Here is a 12,178-nt window from a genome sequence, read left to right as displayed (position 1 = left end):
GACTGAGGGACAAAATTGATTCTGTTTATTGATAAAGCTACAAAACAAAACAAAACAAACAAACAAACATATGTTATAATTATGGACTTTACAAAATTTAAGTAATAAATTTAACTCTCATTTGATAATTGATTGTAACGACGACTAACACTTGAAGCCAAATTTCAGCAATTTCTTATACTTATGATTTTTAGAGAAAATGTTATATTAAGCGACATAAATATAAAAAAAAACAAAACAAATTACAATAATAATGCTTAAGCAAATTTTTGCGGCGATTGAAAAGACTTTGAAATGCGTGGAAAACAAAATTCGAATAAATATTTTTATTTAATTATAATTGCAATTATGACTAAATTAAAGTTTTATTTATAATTCATTAGCTGTTAACATTTATATGCAAACAAAAGAACAAAACATTAAAAATAAACTGATTTTCAATGTTAAAATTACATCAAGAAGAAAAATTATTAAATTAATTTTCATTTACATAAAGTTTTAGGCTGGAAAGCTTGAATAAAAGTGCAATGTGGCTTACAAAAAACACAAACACTGACACACACACACACACACACAAACAAACAATAAATTTAGTACCATATATGTATATGTGTCTGTTAAAGAAATCAGTAGCAGTTGAGTTAAGGCAATTGCAATTGCAATTTATTTGTTGCAAATGTTGTGTGGCGTTTATCTTCACAGGCAGCAAAATGTGTCAAATTTTTGATTAGACAATTAAGTACACAAATTACCAAATGAACATATCCACAATATATGTAATTATATAATCAAGCAGTAACAAATATAAAACATACAATTACACACACACACATATAATGTCAAACATATCCCCAGAGAATACAAAAAACAACACATACAACAAAATATTTATACATGCAATATTCTATATTTCTTATTTTCACCGAGAGACAAGAAATTTTTCGGGCAAGTGGAATTGAATGGAAGCAAATGTTGTTTTGCAAAGTGGCTTAAATAATTCAGATTGCTTAGTTAAAACTATGAGTTTAAACAATGGATACACATTTTCAATACACTTATGAAGCAAAACTTGATTACAGGAAATTGTTAATAGCATAAACAAACAAAAACAATTAAAATTAATAAACATAATATTGCATAACTGTTAGCTAAGTGAAACACACACACTCAATATACATTTAAATATACCAAAAAAACAAAAAACAAATACGCTAAAGTATTTAAAAAATTTAAAGTTGAGGATCAAGTAAGAAAAAATGTATCAAGCGAAACATATTTCGTGATTTTAGTGACAAATATTTCGCTGATATAAACGGCAATTAAAAGCAATCATTTTTTGAAACCAGCAACAAGTTGAGTAATAACAATTTAATGACAACTAAATGCGTATATATGTATATGTATAACTAAATATAAAAATATACAACATATATATATATATATATATATATATATATATATATTAAATAAATTATTGTACACTTGTATTTAATTGTATTTGAAATATTTAGTGAATTTTTGCCCAAGTTATATAATTTAAAGAGTAAACAACATACATTTACGAATACATAAATATTTAAAGAATGAAAGAATGTACGTTGGCGGGTTAACAGCGGCTTAAATGTAAATTGAAAACAAACAAACCAAGAAAGGGATAAACTAATTGTATGTACGTGTATAAAAATTTACTTAGCTCAAAGTAACAATTTCAAATGAATTTTTACTATTATATACGTGTGTAATATGTGTATGTAAATTATTAAATCAATTTTTGTTGATAAAACTTGTAAATTTGCAATGGAAAAATACGTGTAAGAAAAGCAATTTAAATGGTGCCTTAAAAACCAAAAACAAATCCAAGCAAATGTTCTTCTCTGCCCATAACTCTCAAACTACTTAACGCAAACAAAAACCAATGATAAATATGTATGTGAGTTATACTATTTCTACCTTTCCAGCGACTTTCGCTCAACAATGAATTTCCTCAATGAATTTCCCAGCTTCAGTGCTCGTCAAGCACAAGTAACTTCAACATGAAACTTATCCCTTTTAGAGGCAGATATGCATATGCATATATCCAAGATAATTGCTCAAAGCTATTCGAGTTTCTAACAACCAATTGAACACAACCACAACATCAAGAACCACTGTGTAGAGTTGCCCGTTATACTAGTAATTGCATATGTTGAATATATATATATATGTAATAAAGAAATTTAATGATTTATTAAAACAAAGAGACTAGCTGCAAATAGTAGTTGAACACCGAAATCCGATGCATTATCCGTATATTATCAGCAATTAGTCAGAAAAGAAAGAAATACAAGTACATTATTAAAATACACACATAGTATACACACGATTACATAAATGTTTCTCTCAGTGTAATTACAAATCACTTGAATGTATTTGCTCACAATTTTACAATACAAACGTAAACGAAAATTACAAAAATAACAAAAATTATTATGAAATTCTCTACACTACAGTAAGTAAAGCAGAAGCATTTAAGGCACTTGACATAACAAAGGCGTGACAAAGGAAATAATGAAAGGATTCAGAAACAAAATAATCTGATTGTTAAAATGCAAATGTAGGAAATGATAAAAGCAAAACAAAATACATATTTATATACATATACATAAAAGAAATGCAAAGTTAAAATCAAGAAGAAACAAAAATCTAACTTTTAAGGTATTTTAGATATTCTTATTTAATATCCAAAGAGTAACAACTGAAGATCTATCAAAGAAAAGAATTTTTATTTAGAGCAATGACATGAAAATTTGGTAATGCATTTGGATTGATCTAAACAAGAAAACATAAACAAAAACAAGCAAAACATATACAAATTTATTAACTGAATATTGATGTTAGAAATTGTTAAGCAACACATTTAAATCAATACCAACTCTCATAAACATTGTGCATAGGATTGGCAAGATGCTAATGCCAAGTAGCTGTGAATGCAAAGCTTCTAGCGAAAGTGAATAAATAATATTTAGAAGCTAAGTTCTGAGTTCTGGAAGCAAGGATTGAGCAAATACTATTCCAGCGCAGTCAGTTTAAGAATAATCCTGCAAAAATTACATTTACACATTTCGTTGCTGCATTATAGGCGTATTGGCGAATAGATTAAAAGAAAGCCAAACGTAAAATTGAACTACGTGTATTCCAATTCATCAAAGCAATTGAAATATGGAAAATAGTAGGCATGCTACTACAGTTTGCCAAAGTAAATAGTATACATATGAAACAGCTAAGGTTTCTCAGACATTTAATAATAAACACAAGCATACTATAACCACTAACTTATATAGAGCAAAGGTTTAACTACATACACACATACAAAGAAACAAACAAACAAACATAACATAGCAAGCACTCTCACTCTCTAAAATATGTTCATTAGACAGGACAATATCAGTTGAGATTGTTTGCAGGCTGGGGCTAAAATTGGTAATTGGCTTGAAGAAATTGGCGCATAGCATAACTTAGATAACACAAAAACAAAACACTCTCTATGTCTTCAATCAAGTTATCCGATTCTAAATGTACTATACGATATATGTGTGTTTTTGTATATGTGTAAAGCAAAAAGCAACAACAATTAATCAGCCTTAGAAGGCAATTGCATTATTCAATGAACAAAACAAAACAAAATCCGCTTGGAATAGTTCTTAAGTCCTGCGCCCCAAAAATCTGTTTATCTACTATACGAGTATACTACTATATACATAGTGCATACAACTTCAACTTATTTTCACGTGTAATTGAAAAGAATGAGAAACGCAGAGTAAAATTGATAAAACTGAACAATTGGGATCAACTTATATTTAAAATATAAGATTAAATTATTATAAACAAATACAAATGCATATTAACAACGCCTAAATGCATCATAAAATAACAAACAAGTATTGCATAATTGTGCCAAAGAAATAAACAAATAAACTAAAACAAAATGAATGTATAAAATATAATCCAAACCAACAAACTGGCCAAATGTATAAGCTGCAAACATACAGTGTATTTTGTTTCAAGCTAGCTAAAGCTAAAGCAACAACAACCAAAACAACAACAACAACAACAAGAGAAAAAATGTAAATTTTTGCTTCTTTTTTGGGGGAACAACACATAGGAATTATACGAATTTCAAAACCAAAACAAGCGCTAAACTTATGTAAACTCATTTGAATGCCAACACAAAAAAACAAACATTGACAGCTATTTAAATTGAGCTTATTTAAACATAACAAACATTAATATTTATGAATAAAGCAAAGTGTGCACACTACTTACCACACAATTTACTGAGAGAGGCTTCAGTTTGCAATAATATCAATTCAAATGGCTGTAGTTTATTTAGTTACAAAGTTTTGCGTGCCAAAAAATCTACAGGGTGAATATCAATTTTGATTGTTTAACTTTTAAGACATTTTTATATTGCATTTCAGAGGCTATGTCTATTTATGGGTTGACCTTGATGAACAGCATGATGATATTAGAGAGAAAAGTTAGACAATCGCTAGGCAATTTGTGGGCTAATCTTGAGAACTTGGGAACGATTTTGAGATGTGTGTGTATATGAGCACTGGATTTTCTTTCTAAATGAATTCCCCTTTATAGTTGAATTTGCAAGCTACAAGATATTATAAATAACAGTCGTATATAATAATAAATTGCTTAACATAATAATATAAAGTATTTGAAGAAATGACAGAAACTAACTGAAAATATTTACAAGTTGTAGAAAAAACTGCAAGGCAATCATAAAACTAGAGCTTCAATAACTAATATGAAAACAAAAATGAACAATGTCATAATAATAACAACAACACAAGAAGAATGTGCAACTAAACACAACTATTAAATGTAAAGCGTAACAACCAGTGTTGGAAAATGCCTAAAACAAAAAAAAACAAATCTTTTTGGAAAAATATATACTTAAGTGAGAAGCGTATTAAGAGTTATAGTGCCAATTTGTAGTGCAAATTTATTGGTTTATTGGTAGGTTTTTTCCTTCTCAGTGTTTTGGAATTCACCAACACACACAGACAAAACACACAGAAACAAGTGAAGAAAGAACAACTGTTGGTTTCAAAACCACCAATTTTTGGTAAATACATACATATTCAAAAAACAAAAGCAAGCATTGAAACGTTTAAGATAGTGAATTCAAAATAGCACACAGCACTGCTTAGATTTTTTTGATGTGTATAGCCAGAGAATTCTTAGTGACAATTGGTTAGCTATAGTCAAAACCATTTATAGTTGGCTCAAGCATTATGCGTACAAACATAAAAATATATATACTCACTCACACACACACAGACACACACAGCAGAAGCAAGAGAGTTGGCGTAAACTATAGCAGATTTTGTTAACAACAAGTCAAGCAGCACTGAAGCAACACTAAGGAACTTTTAGATGAACGTCGAAATATTGAAACCAAAAGAAAAATGAAAATGCATAATTTGTTTATCTGTGTACAACAATAACTTATTCTACATGTGTATTACGACTCTACTTATACAACAAAACAAATAAAATATAGTTAGTATGCATAGCTACCAAAGCAACATGCTTGGCCAACAAAAGGACTCCATTGGGTTGCTGCTCTAGGTACGCTGGGCATAGCTATAGCAGCAGATCTGAGCATGTGAATTATTTAATTGATTTCTCACAATCTCAATTAGCATGTCTCACTCTCTCTCGCGCGCATCCAATGTGTTAATTAAAAGCACAATAAACTAACTGCAATCAGTTTTGTTTAATGTCAAGCGTTCTAGAGCGGAGCAGACTCCACACAATATGCATAAATAAATACTTACTTATAGTATATGTTAAACACATACATACCAAAACACTTACATAATCACAACAATGTTTAAACTAAATACAATAAGCAACGGTAAAGAGCGGTATTAATTCATCAATGCAAGCATAATGGCGAAATGTACAACAACAAGTTGATAAACAAACAAAAACAACAAAAAAATAAAGAAGAAAAACACAAAAAATGCAAAACATTATTTACAATATATTTACAATTCTATAAAAAAAAACCAAAACAAAACAAATTATATTTAAAAATATTTACATATATATACTATATATGGACATATATGCGTATGTGTGTGCATAACCAAAACCAACACACATACATAACACACACACACTCTCACACACATACATCAGTATGATAATTTGAGCATGAACGGGCATCTTAAATATGTTAAACAAGAGTTTTAGATGAGGACACACACACACACACAAAGTTAAGTGCATTATAATTGAATTTATAGATTTAAAGTACATGAAACATTATTGAGCATGCTATTAAGTTAATTATTTAAACCAAATTGATCATTATACTAATTAGCAGTGCATAACTCAGATACATACATACTTATATACAAATATATACTACACATATATACAACTTATACAGTCATATATTATTTTTGTTGAAATTTAATCACACACACTTTACTTACCAACAACATATTTAATTCAAGACAGTTACTCAGCATACCATCATATCATTATTATCATTATCATTACCAATATCATGACCATCATTATCATTATATCAAGCAAATCACGCAAATACTGCATATTTACCCAAAAATTCAAGTGAAACTTTTAAAACCGAAAAACCAAAAAGTACATAACATAGATAAATGTGTTGCGTTCTCGAACTAAATGTATTTTGAGTCAACTTTTTACTTCAAATACCAACAAGAGTAAACTTAAACCAAAAAAAAATGTAAAAAAAAATTACAAAACAACAAAAAACACAAAAAAAAAAAACAATTGAAATACACAGAATTATAACAACACTGAAATATTAGAGGATACTTTCTATGTATATGTATTTGGGTGTGAAGTAATTTAAAAATGTACCACAAAACGGGGGAAAGGAAAATGATATAGAAAAACAAACAGAATTTAACGCAATTTTTGAATTCATTAAATAAAGGTATGTGTTTAGATATATTCAAACAAAAAAAAACTACAAGTATTTGTTTTTTATTGCGGTGACAGTATGGACAAATAGTATATAATATATAATATATAGGTAAGTATTGCTATGGTTAGTGCTAAAAGCGCTAAAATAAACATTTAATATTATATGTAGGCGAGAGTGCTTAAAATTAAAATCATAAATCATTTTTCGGCAAAATCAAAACCAATTTTTAGAGACATCAAAGTAAAGCATTTCAAAATGAGTCAGATTGAAATATTGCCTTGGTTTCGCTAATATCGGCGCTTCTTTTTTGCGAATATATTGACAACGAAAAATTGACTAAGACAAACTTAATATAAAATATAGATCTAATTAAAAATGAGGTTTTAACACTTAGACTGTGGATTTTACTGCTCATCTATTGATTTGATTTGCTTATTGCATTTGGTTCTATTTTGCGAGCGTCCACTGTGCAGTCTAAAGTTTTCGTTTGTTTCTTTCTTTCACTCTCTCCTGCTTGTCTGCGTCTCATTAACCATTCATAAAATGTGATAAACGAAACGAAATATTGTCAACGTCAAACATAAATAAAAAATGCACAACTTGTTGCCTCATTCATAAACAAAACGTAAATAGATTAAAGAGTAACTAAAAACGATAAGTGATGAGTGAGATCAACAAAATTGATAGCAAATTGTTAGACGAGTAGCTAAATAGTTCGACTGATAAGCTGAATGGGTTGTCTACGATTACGATTAAACCAAAATAGGCATCTTAGCACGTGCGAGCTTAAGCCAAAGTACTAAAGTTAACTGAAAAAGTACAATGTGTGAGCCAAGGCTAAAATTAAAACAATTGGCAATGGCTGAACAAACAAATCATATTTATGTTGTTTTCGTTTCGCAGTTGAAAGCGTTGGATAATTAAGCCGCAACCGGTTGCGGATTTAGCTGATGTGGTAATAATAATAATTTTACTCCCGCTTTGGCAATTAGTTCACGTTTATCCGCTAGGAAAGGCAATTAGTTCTCGCTTACACGTTGTGGGAATAGTTCAAGATCATAATATATACAGTCGCATAGAATTTTATTTGTTTACATTGTTGCTTGGCAGGCAGCCAACTGCTTTTATATTTGGAAAAACAAATAAAATGGGATAAAAATAAAGTAAATTATGGAAACTCTTAGCAGGCAATAATTTGATTTATGGCAACTTTTTACATTTGCATATATAAATTATATAAAATTGATAAAGCAGCGTTTATCAAGTGTGTCCACTGTACTAAGGGCAATTGAATTTTTCGCTAAACTAACAACAATCAAACAATGACTTTTGCCAAAGAGACTGTATCACAAATATTTAAGTGCTTCGATTAGCGATCGCACCGATAGAGTTTACAGTTTAACTAAATCGCATAGAGCTTATCACTGGCTGAGCGGAGAGCGGAGAGAGTGAGAGGGGCGCTATTTTGTAAGGACGGCGTTCGCACCCAATTAGTGAGAGCGACAAGTGGGCGTTGGGATGCGAGTGTGTGTGTGAGTTAGTGAGGGAGTCGGGACAGCGGCGCGCTGATGTTGATCGCGACGCTTTCATTTCAGTCTGTGTCTAGTTGTCGTGGCGTGCACAACGTTCAAATTGGTCGGTGGCGTAAATAAACTTGGCAAAAGAAGCAATAAAGAAAGGCGCGCGTATAAATAAACCGCGAGTAAATGTGTAGAATTTTGCGTTAAGTGCGCAAAGGGAACGATAAACAAATGACAGCCATGGATGTGACACCACCCAGTGGTGGCGGTGGCGGCACCGCAATTGCAATGGAGCCAACCACGGGCAAACTCGCTGAAGATCCGCAGGATCATACGCTGGATGCCATACTGAAGCACATTGGCCAATTTGGGCGCTTTCAGTTAATGATCTTCATGCTCATCTGCCTGCCCATGATGTTTCACGCCATGTTCTCCGTAACTTACGTCTTTACGGCCGGCACAGTGGTGCACAGGTGAAGTTTAGTTAAGGGTTAGTCCGCTTCTGGTCACCAAAGAACTTCTCCAACTACCAACAGATGTAACATTACAGAATGTGATAGGCCGGACAGTCGGTATGAGGAGCCGTGGACACAGTTTAGCATACCCAAGCGGGGCAACGATCTGGACAAGTGCACACGCTATGGCAACGACAAGCTGACCAACTGGAATCATTCGCTCAACATTTGCCTAGCTGAGAACTATGACCAAACGTCCATTGAGAGCTGCCCCCACGACAGTTTCATATTCCGCGACGAAGAGGTTACCATTTCCAATGACGTGAGTATCAAAGTGTGTCTGGCGTTTAAACCACGTCAGCGCACAGACGTTGGGGGCTCCGCATCTTATCAGTTCAATAAACATCCCAGACTCTGACAAGACTTGGACTTTGATAATTAGTCTTCCGATTTCTAATACACCACTGTCACCAGTCCAGTGGGGGCTTAAAAAGAAATCATATCAATGCCGATTAACTCATTTAATAAGCGTGTCAATAAATAGTTGAGTTTTAATAACAAAACGGGGCCCGAAACTTTTGTAGTAAACGTGATAAGAATGTAAAGACAGCTGTAAAATTTCAAGGGCTTATTAACTGCTTGTTGAAAGTTGATTCAACTCATAATCAGCTGAGCTTGACTCTATACTATATACCGTATATACTATATATACTACTTGAAAGTAGTTTGAAAAGAAATTATCTATAACTAACTGTTCTAGTGTGCGCTAATTAAATTCAAGTTAAAGCTAAAACAGCAAAAAGTTTATGAATGAGCAATTTAGGCGTTTGCTCGTTAAATGTTAAGCTTTTAAAGTTTGACACGTAAAATAATAAACAAAAACAAATATTTGCTTAGATAACTGGTTATACTCGATTTCATAACTCGAAATGCAAGCATATATTATATTGTTGGGCATTATTTTTTGCATGGCAATTCTTCAAAGCTACATTACGCTTCCTATAAATAACAACATAATTAACAAACGTTTAATACAAAAGTAATTAAAATAAATCTCTAGACATGCACAGATTAGTAATATAACTTTTTATTTGTAATTCCCCCATTGGATAAGCAATTCACATGCAGGTTATAAAATTTAGAACAGAAATTCCCACAGAACAATTTGAATAAATTTTTTATTCGACAGCAACTGTATCAATAAAACTTAATTTCCATGACATAATTTTGTTCAGTGCCTAACTGACTTCAATAAAGTGCTATAACCTGAGATAACAAGTCATTAATTTAATTATAAATAATATAAAGAAATCGCATGTGATAAAACGGTAGTAAGTAAATATTGTTTACTTCAACATATCTGTACACAAAAGATAATGCCCAGACCTGTCTAGTCCGTGTCTGCTTGAGAAGCTTTCAGGGGTAAAGGTAATTGGGCGCTCAACTTTAGATAAGCTGCGCACTGTGCTTTGTATATTGTAAATTAGAACAAATCGCATAAATAGACAGACAAGTGACTGATTTAAGTGAATAATGACGATACGAATGAAGCCATTGTGGTACTTGAGAAATTATTATGGAAACTTTTCTATTAGGAAACGCATTGTTATTGCCTGATCTCACCAACTTGAGAACTTATTTTAGTTTGGCATTTACTGCGATGATGAATGGAAATTATCACTTGTGGGCACCATTAATAATCTTGGACAATTCTTTGGCATACCGCTAGGTGGTTTCTTAGCAGACCGGTGAGTTATAAAAATTTCCATAGCACTTAGCAATTGATGACCTCTATGCCTTTGACAGTTATGGACGCAGCTTTTCCATTGCCTTGGGCGGCATTTTGGGCGCAGTGCTGGGCATTGTGCGCTCCTACTCACCGAGCTATGTGTGGTTCCTAATCTTTGAGTTCCTGGACAACATGACCAGCAGCACTTTGTACTCCACATGCTTTGTTATTGGCATTGAATTGGTGGGACCTAGGCGGCGTGTTGTCGCCTGCAGCGTCATTACCATCTTCTATGCCGTCGGTGAAGTTGCGCTGGCCATGTTTGCCAAGTACTTCCCGGACTGGCGCATACTGCTGCGCATTACCTATATACCATCCTTGATACTGCTCACCTACTTTTGGATCTTACCCGAGAGCGTGCGCTGGTTGCTCAGCATGGGCAAGGAGGAGCGCGCCAAGGCAATTCTGCGGCGAGCTGCCAAGGTGAACAAGCGCAAGTTGTCGGAGAGTGCGCTGGACAAGCTGGTCATTGCCAATCGGGACAAGCTGCAGCAGTCGACGGAGAGCAAGTTCCCTATACGTTTAGCCTTCAGCAACTTTAAGTGGCGCATTGCCAACTGCTCGCTCTGCTGGATCGTGCATGTGCTCGTCTACTACGGTCTCAGCCTGAATGTGGTGCTGCTCGATGGCGACAAGTACAATAATTTTGCCTACATAGCGCTCGTCGAGATTCCCGGCTTCTTCTTGCCGCTGCTCATAATGGATCGCATTGGCAGACGCTACTCGCTGTTCTCACTAATGTTGCTCAGCGCTCTCTGCTGCATTGGCACCATCTTTGCCGCCAACCATCAGCTGCTGCAGCTCATACTGTTCCTGGTGGGCAAACTTACCATTACAGCCAGCTTCCAGGTGCTCTACTTCTTTGCCTCCGAAATCTTTCCCACAAATCTGCGCAACAGTTTGCTCAGCTTTTGCTCTATGATGGGCAGATTCGGATCCATGCTGGCACCACAGACGCCACTGCTGGTAGGTCCAACCATAGACACATAATTAAATCCTAGCTTCAAGTTTGCTTTTTAATTTTAGGCCAAGTATTATACCAATGCACCCGCCATACTCTTTGCCAGCGCTGCCATATTGAGTGGTTGCCTATCGCTCTTCTTCCCCGAGACCACAAACACCACATTGCCCACCACGCTGGAGGAAGCAGACGCCATAGGCATTAAGAAGAAACCCTCCAAGGCGCAGGACCTAAATGTACCGACTACTATCGCAGCTTCTTAGCTCTAAGCATAATCATAAGCAAGCCAGCCAAGACAATACAAAGTTTAAAAGACATACTCTGTCTATGCATTATATATAGATATCTAATAATAGATATTATCTATACAGTATACATATTATGTACAAATATAGGTTTAAACTTTAAAGCATTGAAAACATCTTCTGTTTATTAATTCAGATTCAGAGTTAACAATTGAAAAAATAGCGTGTAAAT

The 12,178-nt window shown here is 33.4% G+C and overlaps 1 protein-coding gene across 1 annotated transcript; it reads left to right on the top strand.

The window, feature by feature from the left end:
• Positions 1 to 8,587: 8,587 nt before the first annotated feature.
• LOC108598613 (organic cation transporter protein) lies at positions 8,588 to 12,091 on the top strand. Its single transcript, XM_017985312.2, has 5 exons — positions 8,588 to 8,969; positions 9,033 to 9,273; positions 10,596 to 10,699; positions 10,758 to 11,706; positions 11,767 to 12,091. The coding sequence occupies exons 1-5, from the start codon at positions 8,728 to 8,730 to the stop codon at positions 11,962 to 11,964; spliced, it is 1,734 nt and encodes a 577-aa protein (XP_017840801.2). The 5' UTR covers positions 8,588 to 8,727; the 3' UTR covers positions 11,965 to 12,091.
• Positions 12,092 to 12,178: the final 87 nt, after the last annotated feature.

The sequence above is a fragment of the Drosophila busckii genome, chromosome 3L (assembly GCF_011750605.1).
Source record: "Drosophila busckii strain San Diego stock center, stock number 13000-0081.31 chromosome 3L, ASM1175060v1, whole genome shotgun sequence".
Lineage (NCBI taxonomy): Eukaryota > Metazoa > Arthropoda > Insecta > Diptera > Drosophilidae > Drosophila > Drosophila busckii.
This window is presented reverse-complemented; position numbering and strand designations above follow the sequence as displayed.

What these genes read in the sequence shown, in the direction of transcription:
- LOC108598613 (XM_017985312.2), top strand. Translation starts at nt 8,728, where the DNA reads ATGACAGCCATGGATGTGACACCACCCAGTGGTGGCGGTGGCGGCACC. An exon ending in AGGTTACCATTTCCAATGAC is followed by an intron (nt 9,274 to 10,595) that starts GTGAGTATCAAA and finishes AACTTATTTTAG; the next exon opens with TTTGGCATTTACTGCGATGA. An exon ending in CACCACAGACGCCACTGCTG is followed by an intron (nt 11,707 to 11,766) that starts GTAGGTCCAACC and finishes TTTTAATTTTAG; the next exon opens with GCCAAGTATTATACCAATGC.